We start from the raw sequence: 16,665 nt of genomic DNA, 5'->3' as shown, positions 1-16,665 counted from the left end.
ACAAACAAATGCTCAAATAATGGACCACAAATGCAGTACAGCATGTTCTACCTACTGAATGTGTTCCCCCACAAGGCTCATTAACAATGCATTCTTACGCTAAAGCAACCAGGAATCTGTAGTTAATGATCCTACTCAAATATTCTGATCCTAAATGGATTTCCATTTGAAATTTGCCCAAATTTCTGTTCCACTGCATGAGAATAGAGTTCATGTTATGGGCAGCACGGTGGCTCAGTGGTTAGCACTGGAGCCTTGCACTGATGGGGTCCTGGGTTCAAATCCCACCAAGGACAACAAGGAGTTTCTATGTTCTCCCCGTGTTTGCGTGGGTTTCCTCTGAGTACTACAGTTTCCTCCCCCAGTCCAAGACATACTGATAAGCAATTTAGATTGTGAGCCCCATTGGGGACAGCGATGATATGTAAAATGCTCTGGAATATTGGAATATGATAGCATTATATAAGCAAAATATAATGTATGTATAAATAATGTAACCGAGATCACATGTACCATCCTTGTACCAATCCATACGGAACACCTGTAGAAATCTGAGTGTCAGTCTGAAATTTCTCAAGCTGGTCCTCTGGGAAACCCAAGCTAGATTTCCCACAAACAAATCCATAGCTTATGAACATGGCTCATCAGAAAAGCATGAACATAATTATACAAATAAAGACAGATGGGTAAATCTTTTCACTCACTTCCTGCAGAAGACGAGTATCTAGCAGCTGGTGGTAGGCCTGGGAGGACTCATCATAACGGTCAAGCTTCTGTAGGTCCAAGGCCTTGTGATAAAGTGCAAATGCCTCAGCTTCCTACAAAAAGAAAACCACTGATATGCCATGTGTGGAAATATAGGCAACTCAAAAGAATCACATAACTCCACTTACTTGGGCCTCTTTGGTCTGTGTTTTGTGGCTCTTAAATGTTTCTTCATGTTCTCCTTCTACAGCTGAAGCCGCGTTTAAGGCGGCTATACGAATCTAACAACAAAATAATGAAAGTAAGTCAGATGATAAAAACAACCTAAAATGTTATAGTGACGTGAATTACCATTCTGACGATTCAGTGGGAGTTCTTACAGCTACGTACAGGTATCCATTCTGGAAGAAGGAGAGATGAATGTGACTGTGGGCAGAATATCCACCAATGACAAAAACCCTCACAAGTATTTCAGGATGGCTGAAAATGGATTTAAAAATATTGGAGATTTTTGTTACTGATATTCTGGAGCCAAAGTTCTAAGTGAGTTTGTGACATTATTAATCACCTTCAACAGGACATGTCAGGAGCAGGTTTATCTCACGAGCCGCCAAGTTAGGCCAGGTATACATGCTCAGTATTTGGTCAGTATTTTACCTCAGTATTTATAAGACAAAACCAGGAGTGGAACAATCAGAGGAAAAGTATAATAGATACCGTATATACTCGAGAATAAGCCGAGATTTTCAGCCCACTTTTTTGGGCTGAAAGTCCCCCTCTCGGCTTATACTCGAGTCATACCCAGGGGTCGGCAGGGGAGGGGGAGCGGGGGCTGTCTAATTATACTCACCTGCGCCTGGCGCAGTCCCTGCAGGTCCCTGGCTCCCCAGCTGCTTCCTGTACTGAGCAGTCACATGGTACCGCTCATTACAGTAATGAATATACGGCTCCACCTCCCATAGGGGTGGAGCCACATTCATTACTGTAATGAGTGGTATTCACCTGCGATATCACCTCCGATATTCACCTGCTCCTCGTTCCGGGCGCCGCTGCATCTTCTGCAGTGACGCTCAGGTCAGAGGGCGCGGTGACGTGGTTAGTGGGCACCCTCTGCCTGAACGTCAGTGCAGAAGACGCTGAAGATGGAGCGGCACCAGAACGAAGTCAGGTGAATATTGAAAGTGCCGGGGGCCTGAGCGACGGAGAGGTGAGAATGTGATTTTTTTTAATGCAGCAACAGCAAATGGGGCAAGTGTTTGTATGGAGCATCTTATAGGGGCATAACGTTTGTGCAGCACTATATGAGGCAAGTGTCTGTATGGGGCCATAACGTTTGTGCAGCACTATATGAGGCAAGTGTCTGTATGGGGCCATAACGTTTGTGCAGCACTATATGGGGCAAGTGTCTGTATGGGGCCATAACGTTTGTGCAGCACTATATGAGGCAAGTGTCTATATGGGGTCATAATTAACATTTGTGGAGCACTATATGGGGCAAGTGTCTGTATGGGGCCATAACGTTTGTGCAGCACTATATGGGGCAAGTGTCTGTATGGGGCCATAACGTTTGCGCAGCACTATATGGGGCAAGTGTATGTATGGTGCATCTTATGGGGCCATAACGTTTGCACAGCAGTATATGGGGCAAATATCTTTATGGAGCATCTTATGGGGCCATAATCAACATTTGTGCAGCATTATATTGGGCAAATGTGTCTATGGAGCATCTTATGGGACCATTATTAACCTTTATGCAGGATTATATGGGGCATATTTTAATATGGAGAATCTAATGGGGCCCATCAAAATTTATGGAGCATTATATGGCGCTCCTGATTCAATATGGATATTCAAAAACACAACCTACTGATGTCTCAATTAATTTTACTTTTATTGGTATCTATTTTTACTTTTGTCATTTACCGGTAGCTGCTGCATTTCCCACCCTAGGCTTATACTCGAGTCATTAAGTTTCCCCAGTTTTTTGTGGCAAAATTAGGGGGTCGGCTTATATTCGGGTTGGCTTATACTCGAGTATATACAGTACACGTCACCACTTCTGTATTTATCACACACTCTTGGTTTTGGCTTACAAATACTGAGGTAAAATACTGACCAAATACTGAAAGTGTGACCATGATCTAACATTTCACTTATCCCGCAGAGCTGATCAAAGGTAACTGTCAGCTGTAAGCTATGGGTTCCCGTAGATGGATCCCCCACAATCTGCTTTTTCCTCGAAGGAGCTTTTTAAAGGGAATGTGTAGTCAGAAAATGACCTATTGCTTAATTCAGGGTTGTGTGTTACACTTATTATTTAAAAAAAAAAAATGGCAATGTATTGTTTTTCATCTCAAGATCTTGATTTAAAAAAAAAAAAGGAAATCTTGCAATTTTATACTGGTGCTATTTTAGACTTCCTGTCATTTCAAGAAGCGTTTTCAACAGTTTCCTTATAATTAAAGGTAGAATTTCTTTGACAGGAAACACCTTTATACATCATTGATAACACAGTATCCACTAATCACAATTGGAAATGTCATACGTCCCCCTGCTCCCCCTCACATTACAATGACATTTGTATAGGCTCATTAGACACATCAATACAAAGGATTGCCAAAATGGTCAGTCACCAAGCCTATGTGCATGTGTTGTTTCCTGAAACAAGGACCTTAGAGTCTAAGAAAAAACCCAGTGGCAAATGTGAAACTTGCAAGATTTTTAATTTTAATAACGAACATGCTATGGAATCAAAAAGACAATGCCTTTTTAAAAATACATTTAACATAAAAATCTTACATTCCCTTTAATAGGTATCTGTAACTAGCATACTGTCCCTGTACATTGCGTGAGCAGATTAAGGGGCTAATTCAACTGCTGGACAATCCCTGCTCAATCACTTCAGTGTGCCATGTAAAGCAAAAAGAATTGATACTTATTCCCTGCACGTGACCACTGCAGCCGATCAGCTGGGGCCCATCAGTAGTCCATCAGAGTAGACAAAATAGTAAATGCTCCCACTAGGCAGCGGTCACATGACACAATTTTAGGTGGCCAGCTGAGGATAGCAGCACCAAAATCATAGGTCATATGTTATGTTGGGCACCAAAGTGATAAAGCAGGGGTTGACCACAGTTGGACAACCCTTTTAAAGTGCTAGATCATAAATGAATGATGGGTGGGGGTCTGATCCCTAGTCTCCCACCTTCAAGAAGATCAGTGCCTCTGGGTATAACAAAGTCATGTGTTTGGACTGGTCATGTGACATTTCAAAAACCTGACCGGCACATCCAAACATAGACTCAGTGTGAACAGGTGCTGAACCTAGAGTCACCAACTCGTATATAGTTAAGTAAATAAGGCAGCACACTGCAGCACTAAAACATACAAACATAAAACACGAAATTTGAACTGCATTACTGCACTAGAAATATGAAAAATGAGAGCGTTTAGCGCATAAAAATGGCCAATTTTATGTGTACCTGGTAGCCCCTTTACGGCATCTCTCTTATACCAGGTCCTAAACTTGCCTTACCTCGCTGAGAATAAACGTCTCCATCTGAATGGGTACATGTGAAACCTCTTCTTAGACTAAAATTCTCTCTCTGTGGAGGGGTATCGGACCTGCTGTAATTAAAACACCTGTGGCTAGGAGGCGGAGTGCACGATCAGAAGGCTAAAGAATACATTTCAAAAACCTGACCGGCATGTCATGTGACATGACATCTCTATGGATGTCGTACCACAACCAGTACATTAAACAGGAGACTGGTGGCGGGTGAAGACTCAGGAAGCAGAGGCCATTTTCCTACACTGTTAATTATTTTGCATATTTCACCGGATTTTCAAAAACTTTCGAAATTTACATCATGCATCCCACAAAAGTCATCATTATCTACAGGGCAGGTGATAAGATGTTAAAGGGACTCTGTCACCTGAATTTGGCGGGACTGGTTTTGGGTCATATGGGCGGAGTTTTCGGGTGTTTGATTCACCCTTTCCTTACCTGCTGGCTGCATGCTGGCTGCAATATTGGATTGAAGTTCATTCTCTGTCCTCTGTAGTACATGCCTGCACAAGGTAATCTTGCCTTGCGCAGGCGTGTACTATGGAGGACAGAGAATGAACATCAATCCAATATTGCAGCCAGCATGCAGCCAGCGGGTAAGGAAAGGGTGAATCAAACACCCGAAAACTCCGCCTCCATGGCTGAAGATTGTTCCCTCCAAATTCAGGTGACAGGTTCCCTTTAATTCACTGCCTCTTTTTCCCAAATTTAGTTGTGACTGAATAGAGAGGCTTGGTTGTGTATGCGCAGCTACTCCATTCATGTCTATAGGACTGGGATACAGCCAAGCACTCTATCAGTCTCAGAAAACACCAAGCAGAGCAGCAGCAATCATCCACAACAATGCCGCTCCCCATTCAGGCCCAACTAGTCACAAAAAAAGAGTTGAAAACACCTGTCCTCATAATTGTTAGGGTGCTGTCCCATTCTGTCCAGTACACACTCAGTGGCCCTGTCGGGACATAAGGCCAAAACTCCCCCCACATGTGCCAACGGGGCCATAAAATAAAATAGTGCCGACAGAGCAAATGTGAGTAATAATAATTCTTGTGCATGAATGCCTGCTGGAGGCAGACACACCGACGACGAAGACTGCCTCTGGGTCTCCGTCAGCAGTAAGTGTACATGCGCAAATATGATGCACAGCAAAGTTCGGACAAAAGCACCGACAGCGCCACCGGGTGTGTATTAGATGCAAAGTGAAAGAGCTGTGCCAATGGGGGGACACCCGGTGAACAGTCCCCTATCACCTATGCTGTGGATAGATAATAAGTAGAATTGAGCGACCTTGACCTTTTTAGAGTCGAGCCGGGTTTCGCGAAACCCGACTATCTCAAAAGTCGGGTCGAGTGAAATCGGCCGATTATGACGTAAAGTCGGGATCGACCGAAACACGAAACCCAATGCAAGTCAATGGGGCAGCATAGTCGGCAGTGAGTGGGGGCCAGGAAAACACCTAGAGTGCCCATTTTAATGTCAAAACCATCCATTCTTCTTAATGAAGCTTGTCAAGCGTAATTTACCTTATAATAATTGGAAGGCATTTGAAATTGGGGTTCATTTGGCTAAAGTTGTGGTGGGTAGGGCTGGTTCAAGTAATTAGTGGGCCCAGGAAATCTGGACCACGTCACGGCAGTGGAGCAGGGAGAGGTAAGTATTTCAACTTTGCAAGTGCTGTGAACCTGAGCAAGCAGGGGGGGCCCACTCGTTGGCATTGGCACTGGCACAGGGCCCCTCAAAGTACAGCGGTGTGTTTGCACGGCGGGGGCGCCTCCCACCGGCAGCAACACTTTTGCGTACTATGAAAGGCCCTGTGCCAGTGACGTCGCCAACTAGTATTCCTCCCCCCACCTGATGAAGGAACCTGCACTTTCATCTGCACCTTCCTCTTTGTCCCCGTGTAAGGTGGTATGGTACGCGGGAAGAGCAACCTGACTTTAAGCAGGGTCACAATGTTGTTGTGTAGCGTGCACGGGGAATGTTGCGTTATGGGTCAATGTACCAGCAGACTCATCTATCACTGGCTGGGCAATGGGCAGGATGAGGAGGAAACACAGATATAGGCCCAAAGAATAAAGTTGGCTAAATGCAGTTCAAAATTGGTAACACAGGAATAACCAGGGGGCATTGCAGTGGAGGACAACTGGAATGAGAGGCTGACACAGAGAGTAGGCCCAAATCAGTAAGTAGTCGAAATGCAGTTCAAAATTGGCAACCGTAGTAAACAGGCGGCACAGCTTTGTTCAGTGGAGGAGAACAGTAAGGAGTGGCAGACACCGATAGTAGGCCCCAACCCAACTAGTAGGCCAAATGCAGTCTAACATTAACAACTACTTAACGAGCGCCTGAAAACGGAATTTCAGGACAGGAAACCAGGAGAACAGCAAGGAGTGGCAGACACCGATAGTAGGCCCCAAACCAACTAGTACGCCAAATGCAGTTGTTCCGTTTAACCACAATTTAATGAGAGCCTGAAGATAGAAGCTCAGGAAAGGCAACCTGGAGAACACCTTGGAGTGGAACACACCATGTCTCTACACCCCATACCCAATTTGTAGGCCTAATGCAGCGTAGTTTCCAACAACTACTAAACGAGAGCCGGAAGATCGAAGCTCAGGAAAGGCAACCTGGGGAACACCTTGGAGTGGAACACACCATCTTTCTACAGTGGAACACACCATCTCTCTACACCCCATACCCAATTTGTAGGCCCAATGCAGCGTAGTTTCCAACAACTACTAAACGAGAGCATGATGATCGAAGCATTGGCGAGAAAACCTGGGGAACACCTTGGAGTGGAACACACCATCTCTCTACACCCCATACCCAATTTGTAGGCCTAATGCAGCGTAGTTTCCAACAACTACTAAACGAGAGCCGGAAGATCGAAGCTCAGGAAAGGCAACCTGGAGAACACCTTGGAGTGGAACACACCATCTCTCTACACCCCATACCCAATTTGTAGGCCTAATGCAGCGTAGTTTCCAACAACTACTAAACGAGAGCCGGAAGATCGAAGCTCAGGAAAGGCAACCTGGGGAACACCTTGGAGTGGAACACACCATCTCTCTACACCCCATACCCAATTTGTAGGCCCAATGCAGCGTAGTTTCCAACAACTACTAAACGAGAGCATGATGATCGAAGCATTGGCGAGGAAACCTGGGGAACACCTTGGAGTGGAACACACCATCTCTCTACACCCCATACCCAATTTGTAGGCCTAATGCAGCGTAGTTTCCAACAACTACTAAACGAGAGCCGGAAGATCGAAGCTCAGGAAAGGCAACCTGGAGAACACCTTGGAGTGGAACACACCATCTCTCTACACCCCATACCCAATTTGTAGGCCTAATGCAGCGTAGTTTCCAAAAACTACTAAACGAGAGCCGGAAGATCGAAGCTCAGGAAAGGCAACCTGGAGAACACCTTGGAGTGGAACACACCATCTCTCTACACCCCATACCCAATTTGTAGGCCCAATGCAGCGTAGTTTCCAACAACTACTAAACGAGAGCATGATGATCGAAGCATTGGCGAGGAAACCTGGGGAACACCTTGGAGTGGAACACACCATCTCTCTACACCCCATACCCAATTTGTAGGCCTAATGCAGCGTAGTTTCCAACAACTACTAAACGAGAGCCGGAAGATCGAAGCTCAGGAAAGGCAACCTGGAGAACACCTTGGAGTGGAACACACCATCTCTCTACACCCCATACCCAATTTGTAGGCCTAATGCAGCGTAGTTTCCAACAACTACTAAACGAGAGCCAGAAGATCGAAGCTCAGGAAAGGCAACCTGGGGAACACCTTGGAGTGTAACAAACCCTCTCTCTACGCCACGGAAGGGCTGATTCTTAGGAAGGAAGGCTGTCGGAAAGAAGCAGGGCGCGTCCGAGGGTGATTATATTCTTATTAGGTATATACTCACCCTCGGACGCGCCCTGCTTCTTTATTTGTAATGAATGTTTATTTGCAATGTGGTTTTGACTAACTCTATTTTTTTGGTAAATAATGATTTTATTATTTTCATTGTTTTGCATCTTCTTGGCAATAATATAAAGAAGACGCGACAGGACAACACTCGGTGGATGCCATATCTGTGTTTAAAATTGAAAAAACCTTTCAGTTAACTACTTGCAGGAGAAAGTTATTGTAGCTGGTGGCCATTTTTAGTACTGTACCAGATTTTTGTTGTATGTGTTTGTTTTTAATGTTAAAATGTCTGCATTTGATATCTCTCCAGTATTTTCTTTTTTATAAGCAAAATACTTATTTTTATATTTTCTGATGTTGGTTCCAGGGGTACACGGGCAGCAGTGGTGTGGTCAGTGGAGGCCTAGTGGAAGGAGTGACCGCAGACAGGCATCGAAGGCCTAAAATAATAACACATGGCTGTAGGCAATTTTAAATTGGTTCCAGGGGTACACGGGCAGCAGTGGTGTGGTCAGTGGAGGCCTAGTGGAAGGAGTGACCGCAGACAGGCATCGAAGGCCTAAAATAATAACACATGGCTGTAGGCAATTTTAAATTGGTTCCAGGGGTACACGGGCAGCAGTGGTGTGGTCAGTGGAGGCCTAGTGGAAGGAGTGACCGCAGACAGGCATCGAAGGCCTAAAATAATAACACATGGCTGTAGGCAATTTTAAATTGGTTACAGGGGTACACGGGCAGCAGTGGTGTGGTCAGTGGAGGCCTAGTGGAAGGAGTGACCGCAGACAGGCATCGAAGGCCTAAAATAATAACACATGGCTGTAGGCAATTTTAAATTGGTTCCAGGGGTACACGGGCAGCAGTGGTGTGGTCAGTGGAGGCCTAGTGGAAGGAGTGACTGCAGACAGGCATCGAAGGCCTAAAATAATAACACATGGCTGTAGGCAATTTTAAATTGGTTCCAGGGGTACACGGGCAGCAGTGGTGTGGTCAGTGGAGGCCTAGTGGAAGGAGTGACCGCAGACAGGCATCGAAGGCCTAAAATAATAACACATGGCTGTAGGCAATTTTAAATTGGTTCCAGGGGTACACGGGCAGCAGTGGTGTGGTCAGTGGAGGCCTAGTGGAAGGAGTGACCACAGACAGGCATCGAAGGCCTAACATAACAAAAATGTCAATACAATGGTATTGTCAGTGGCAGGCATTGAAGGATGTCAGCGCATAGACTAAACATTGGTGGAGCTGTGAGATAATTTTGCAAGTGGTAGAGCACTGTTTGAGCTGGGGGGGGGAACTGTCTTGTGGCCGGCGGTACAGGCCCAGGGCCCCTCATATTACATCGGTGTGTCTGACGTTGGGTGCGCACCACCACGCCAGAGACACTTTATTGTACTATGAGGGACCCAGTGGCAGTGCCGTCGACCAAAAGCGGGCACACCCACCTCTTCAGACAAACTGCACTCTCACGGGTGCTGTCGCCAAGTGTCGATACCACGGCCCCGTGTGGGGAGTTTGGCCATTTAGTGAGGTGTAAACATGTCGTATGCTGGACAATCAGGTGCAGAAAATTACGAGATTGGAAAAGGCATTCAGAATAGTCCACAGGCAAGACCTTTTCATAGGAAAGCTAGGTGTCAGCCGGGCAAGGTGGGGCAAAAGATTTCGAAATCCAGTTGTGGTTCATTTTAATGAAGGTTAGATCATCTACATTTTGGGTAGCCAGACGAGTCCTTTTTTCTGTTAGTATTGAACCTGCAGCACTGAATACTCTTTCTGATAGGACACTAGCTGCCGGGCAAGCAAGCTCCTGCAATGCATATTCTGCCAATTCTGGCCAGGTGTCTAATTTTGATGACCAGTAATCAAATGGGAATGACGGTTGAGGGAGAACATCGATAAGGGATGAAAAATAGTTTGTAACCATACTGGACAAATGTTGTCTCCTGTCACTTTGAATTGATGCTGCAGTACCTGTCCTGTCTGCGGTCATAGCAAAATCACTCCACAACCTGGTCAGAAAACCCCTCTGGCCAACGCCACTTCTGATTTCTGCCCCTCTAACTCCTCTGGTCTGCTGGCCCCTGCAGCTCGTGTGAGAACGATCACGGGCGCTGTGTGCAGGGAATGCCAGAAGCAAACGGTCAACAAGAGTTGATTGTTTGGTTGCTAATATTAGTTCCAAGTTCTCATGTGGCATTATATTTTGCAATTTGCCTTTATAGCGAGGATCAAGGAGGCAGGCCAACCAGTAATCGTCATCATTCATCATTTTAGTTATGCGTGTGTCCCTTTTGAGGATACGTAAGGCATAATCCGCCATGTGGGCCAAAGTTCCAGTTCTCAAATCTGCGGTCGTGCTTGGTTGAGGGGCAGTTTCAGGCAAATCCACGTCACTTGTGTCCCTCCAAAAACCAGAACCCGGCCTTGCCGCGCCACCAATTTCCAGTGGCCCCGGAAAAGCTTCCTCATTAAAAATATAATCATCCCCATCATCCTCCTCGTCCTCCTCCTCCTCTTCGCCCGCTAACTCGTCCTGTACACTGCCCTGGCCAGACAATGGCTGAATGTCATCAAGGCTTTCCTCTTCCTCAGCTGCAGACGCCTGATCCTTTATGTGCGTCAAACTTTGCATCAGCAGACGCATTAGGGGGATGCTCATGCTTATTATGGCGTTGTCTGCACTAACCAGCCGTGTGCATTCCTCAAAACACTGAAGGACTTGACACATGTCTTGAATCTTCGACCACTGCACACCTGACAACTCCATGTCTGCCATCCTACTGCCTGCCCGTGTATGTGTATCCTCCCACAAAAACATAACAGCCCGCCTCTGTTCGCACAGTCTCTGAAGCATGTGCAGTGTTGAGTTCCACCTTGTTGCAACGTCTATGATTAGGCGATGCTGGGGAAGGTTCAAAGAACGCTGATAGGTCTGCATACGGCTGGAGTGTACGGGCGAACGGCGGATATGTGAGCAAAGTCCACGCACTTTGAGGAGCAGGTCGGATAACCCCGGATAACTTTTCAGGAAGCACTGCACCACCAGGTTTAAGGTGTGAGCCAGGCAAGGAATGTGTTTCAGTTGGGAAAGGGAGATGGCAGCCATGAAATTCCTTCCGTTATCACTCACTACCTTGCCTGCCTCAAGATCTACAGTGCCCAGCCACGACTGCGTTTCTTTCTGCAAGAACTCGGACAGAACTTCCGCGGTGTGTCTGTTGTCGCCCAAACACTTCATAGCCAATACAGCCTGCTGACGTTGGCCAGTAGCTGTCCCATAATGGGAGACCTGGTGTGCAACAGTGGCAGCTGCGGATGGAGTGGTTGTGCGACTGCGGTCTGTGGACGAGCTCTCGCTTCTGCAAGAGGACGAAGAGGAGGAGGAGGGGGTGCGAACGGCTACAGCCAATTGTTTCCTAGACCGTGGGCTAGGCAGAACTGTCCCAAACTTGCTGTCCCCTGTGGACCCTGCATCCACCACATTTACCCAGTGTGCCGTGATGGACACGTAACGTCCCTGGCCATGCCTACTGGTCCATGCATCTGTTGTCAGGTGCACCTTTGTGCTCACAGATTGCCTGAGTGCATGGACGATGCGCTCTTTAACATGCTGGTGGAGGGCTGGGATGGCTTTTCTGGAAAAAAAGTGTCGACTGGGTAGCTCGTAGCGTGGTACAGCGTAGTCAATCAGGGCTTTGAAAGCTTCGCTTTCAACTAACCGGTAGGGCATCATCTCTAACGAGATTAGTCTAGCTATGTGTGCGTTCAAACCCTGTGTACGCGGATGCGAGGCTAAGTACTTCCTTTTTCTAACCATAGTCTCATGTAGGGTGAGCTGGACTGGAGAGCTGGAGATCGTGGAACTAGCGGGGGTGCCGGTGGACATGGCAGACTGAGAGACGGTGGGAGATGGTATTGTTGCCGCCGGTGCCCTAGATGCAGTGTTTCCTACTACGAAACTGGTGATTCCCTGACCCTGACTGCTTTGGCCTGGCAAAGAAACCTGCACAGATACTGCAGGTGGTGCGGAAAATGGTGGCCCTACACTGCCGGAAGGGATGTTGCGTTGCTGACTAGCTTCATTGGCCGAGGGTGCTACAACCTTAAGGGACGTTTGGTAGTTAGTCCAGGCTTGCAAATGCATGGTGGTTAAATGTCTATGCATGCAACTTGTATTGAGACTTTTCAGATTCTGTCCTCTGCTTAAGGTAGTTGAACATTTTTGACAGATGACTTTGCGCTGATCAATTGGATGTTGTTTAAAAAAATGCCAGACTGCACTCTTTCTAGCATCGGATACCTTTTCAGGCATTGCAGACTGAGCTTTAACCGGATGGCCACGCTGTCCTCCAACAGGTTTTGGCTTTGCCACGCGTTTTGGGCAAGATACGGGCCCGGCAGATGGAACCTGTTGCGATGTTGATGCCTGCTGCGGCCCCTCCTCCTCCGCTTCAGAACTGCTGCCGCCTGCACCCTGTTCCCCCAATGGCTGCCAATCGGGGTCAAGAACTGGGTCATCTATTACCTCTTCTTGTAGCTCGTGTGCAACTTCGTCTGTGTCACCGTGTCGGTCGGTGGTATAGCGTTCGTGATGGGGCAACATAGTCTCATCAGGGTCTGATTCTTGATCATTACCCTGCGAGGGCAATGTTGTGGTCTGAGTCAAAGGACCAGCATAGTAGTCTGGCTGTGGCTGTGCATCAGTGCACTCCATGTCAGATTCAACTTGTAATGGGCATGGACTGTTAACTGCTTCACTTTCTAAGCCAGGGACGGTATGTGTAAAGAGCTCCATGGAGTAACCCGTTGTCGCCTGCTGCATTCTTCTCTGTTGTGGTTTTTGCTGAAGAGGACAAGGAAGCGACTTGTCCCTGATCGTGAACATCCACTAACGACGCGCTGCTTTGACATTTACCAGTTTCACGAGAGGAGGCAAAAGAGCTAGAGGCTGAGTCAGCAAGATAAGCCAAAACTTGCTCTTGCTGCTCCGGCTTTAAAAGCGGTTTTCCTACTCCCAGAAAAGGGAGCGTTCGAGGCCTTGTGTAGCCTGACGACGAACCTGGCTCCACAGCTCCAGACTTAGGTGCAATATTTTTTTTCCCACGACCAGCTGATGCTCCACCACTACCACTACCCTCATTACCAGCTGACAATGAACGCCCCCGGCCACGACCTCTTCCACCATACTTCCTCATTGTTTTAAAAACGTAAACAAACTAACGGTATTTGTTGCTGTCACACAAATTACACGGTGAGCTATAACTTCAGTATGATTTAGCTACCCCTTTACAGGTGAGTGAGACCACAACGAAAATCAGGCACAATGTTACACACTCTGTTGTTGGTGGCAACAAATGAGAGAGATGCCACACACGCAGGACTGTCACTGAAGCACAAATGTAAATATTAATCTCCCACTGATTTTTTTTTTTTTCAGGGAGACTTTAGGAAAAAAAAATAGAATAAAATGATTTTTTCAGGAAGAATTTAGAAACCAAATAAAATAAAATGATTTTTTCAGGGAGAATTTAGAAAACAAATAAAACAAAAAAAGGCTTTCTATGGCCCACTGAGTGAGAGATCACGCACACAGGAGTCAGGAGTGGCACACAAGCCCAGAGGCCAATATTTATCTCCCACTGATTGATGTAGTGATTTTTTCAGGTAGATTTTGGAACCCAAATCAAGCTAAAAAAATAATAGGCTTTCTATGGCCCACAATTGGAGAGAGAGAGAGAGATGGCACACCCAGGAGTCAAGACTGGCACACAAGCAGAAAGGGCAATATTAATCTCCCACTGATTTGTTTTTTTTTTGTTTTTTCAGGGAGACTTTAGGAAAAAAAAATAATAGAATAAAATGATTTTTTCAGGAAGAATTTAGAAACCAAATAAAATAAAATGATTTTTTCAGGGAAAATTTAGAAAACAAATAAAACAAAAAAAGGCTTTCTATGGCCCACTGAGTGAGAGATGACGCACACAGGAGTCAGGAGTGGCACACAAGCCCAGAGGCCAATATTTATCTCCCACTTTTTTTTTTTTGTTCCAGGGAAAATTTATAAACCCAATAAAAAAAATAATAAATAGGCTTTCTATGGCCCACTATCTGAGAGACAGAGAGAGATGTCACGCTTAGGACTGGCACACAAGCCCAAAGGCCAATATTAATCTCCCTTTTTTTTTTAAGGGAGAATTTATAAAACCAAAAAAAAATAAATAAATAGGCTTTCTATGGCCCACTATTTGTGAGAGAGATGGCACGCTCAGGACTGGCACACAAGCCCAGAGGCCAATATTAATCTCCCACTTTTTTTTTTTTTTTCCAGGGAAAATTTATAAACCCAATAAAAAAAATAAATAAATAAATAGGCTTTCTATGGCCCACTATTTGTGAGAGAGATGGCACGCTCAGGACTGGCACACAAGCCCAGAGGCCAATATTAATCTCCCACTTTTTTTTTTTTGGTTCCAGGGAAAATTTATAAACCCAATAAAAAAATAAATAAATAGGCTTTCTATGGCCCACTATCTGAGAGAGAGAGATGGCACGCTTAGGACTGGCACACAAGCCCAAAGGCCAATATTAATCTCCCACTGATTGATTTACTGATTTTTTCAGGTAGAATTTAGAACCCAAATAAAGCAAAAAAAAAAATGGGCTTTCTATGGCCCACTGAGTGAGTGATGATGCACACAGGAGTCAGGAGTGGCACACAAGCCCTGAGGCCAATATTTTTCTCCCACTGATTGATGTAGTGATTTTTTCAGGTAGATTTTATAACCCAAATCAAGCAAAAAAATAAATAGGCTTTCTATGGCCCACTGAGTGAGAGATGACACAGACAGGGATGGCACTCTAGCAGAAATGTCAATCTTAATCTCCCACAAAAAAAAAAAAAAACAGGGAGTGTCCTTCAATTACTATCTCCCTGCAGTAATCTCAGCCAGGTATGGCAGGCAGCAATAAGGAGTGGACTGATGCACAAATTAAATAAAAAGTGTGGACAAACAAACAAGATAGCTGTGCAGAAAGGAAGGAACAAGAGGATTTGTGCTTTGAAAAAAGCAGTTGGTTTGCACAGCGGCGTACACACAGCAATGCAGCTATCAGGGAGCCTTCTAGGGCAGCCCAATGAGCTACAGCGCTGAGGGGGAAAAAAAAAAAAATGTAGCTTCCACTGTCCCTGCACACCGAAGGTGGTGTTGGGCAGTGGAAATCGCTACAGCACAAGCGGTTTGGTGGTTAATGGACCCTGCCTAACGCTATCCCTGCTTCTGACGAAGCGGCAGCAACCTCTCCCTAAGCTCAGATCAGCAGCAGTAACATGGCGGTCGGCGGGAACGCCCCTTTATAGCCCCTGTGACGCCGCAGACAGCAAGCCAATCACTGCAATGCCCTTCTCTAAGATGGTGGGGACCAGGACCTATGTCATCACGCTGCCCACACTCTGCGTTTACCTTCATTGGCTGAGAAATGGCGCTTTTCGCGTCATTGAAACGCGACTTTGGCGCGAAAGTCGCGTACCGCATGGCCGACCCCGCACAGGGGTCGGATCGGGTTTCATGAAACCCGACTTTGCCAAAAGTCGGCGACTTTTGAAAATGAGCGACCCGTTTCGCTCAACCCTAATAATAAGTGTCTTAGGGTTGGGACCACATTCAGTATTTGCAGAAGAAAAATCTGCTGTACATACTGGAATGTGGCCAGGAAAACACTGTGTAGCACACAAAGCATTTGAGATATTCTTCTTTCCCCATTCATTAAAATGAGTGAAAACGGCTTCAAAAACACTGACATGCTGCAGATTAGACACTGTGAAAAGATTTCAGAAATCTGATTCAGTTTGCAGGTACAGCAAAACACTACTTTTTTCATAGGAAAAACGCAGGAAAGCCATGGCAAAACCCTTACCCCATACCCTTTTGTGGGAGTTCCACTTTGATTTTCTTCTGAAGCAGGAATGATGAACTGCGCTTTCTTAATGTTGTTCCAATGCAGTGAAACCTCTCAATAAGACCACTTCCTTGAGAAAATCATCGCCATACTCATATCAGATTTTGTTTGAAAGTTCCAGCACATTTAATGCATAATGTCCATCCTCTTGAGGTGGCGATCTCAAAGGACGCCTGCACATGATTACCAAAAGCCAAATCTTTATTAGCAACGCTGTGCCCCTTGTACCCTCAGCATGTACACGCGGCTACAGCCACAAACAGCATGGACTTGGATGATAACTCATACTGTTATGCACTATTATACGCAGGGGCTGTAGAAGCTGTTAGGCTGCCGTCACACTAGCAGTATTTGGTCAGTATTTTACATCAGTATTTGTAGCCAAAACCAGGAGTGGAACAATTAGAGGAAAAGTATAATAGAAACATATGCACCACTTCTGTATTTATCACCCACTCCTGGTTTTGGCTACAAATACTGATGTAAAATACTGACCAAAT

The 16,665-nt window shown here is 45.8% G+C and overlaps 1 protein-coding gene across 6 annotated transcripts in view; it reads right to left on the bottom strand.

Moving 5' to 3' along the window:
- The window catches only part of CABIN1 (calcineurin binding protein 1), a 310,182-nt gene that overhangs the window by 278,926 nt on the left and 14,591 nt on the right, over positions 1-16,665 (bottom strand). For all 6 annotated transcript variants that reach the window (XM_069757196.1, XM_069757237.1, XM_069757215.1 and 3 more), the window contains exons 2-4: positions 1,057-1,106; positions 894-986; positions 705-818 (exon numbers count right to left, since the gene is read on the bottom strand). In XM_069757196.1, coding sequence (XP_069613297.1) covers positions 705-818; positions 894-986; positions 1,057-1,059 — 210 coding nt within the window. In that variant the 5' untranslated portion in view covers positions 1,060-1,106. The remainder of the gene's footprint in view (positions 1-704; positions 819-893; positions 987-1,056; positions 1,107-16,665) is intronic.

This window comes from Ranitomeya imitator, chromosome 1, assembly GCF_032444005.1.
Source record: "Ranitomeya imitator isolate aRanImi1 chromosome 1, aRanImi1.pri, whole genome shotgun sequence".
Lineage (NCBI taxonomy): Eukaryota > Metazoa > Chordata > Amphibia > Anura > Dendrobatidae > Ranitomeya > Ranitomeya imitator.
This window is presented reverse-complemented; position numbering and strand designations above follow the sequence as displayed.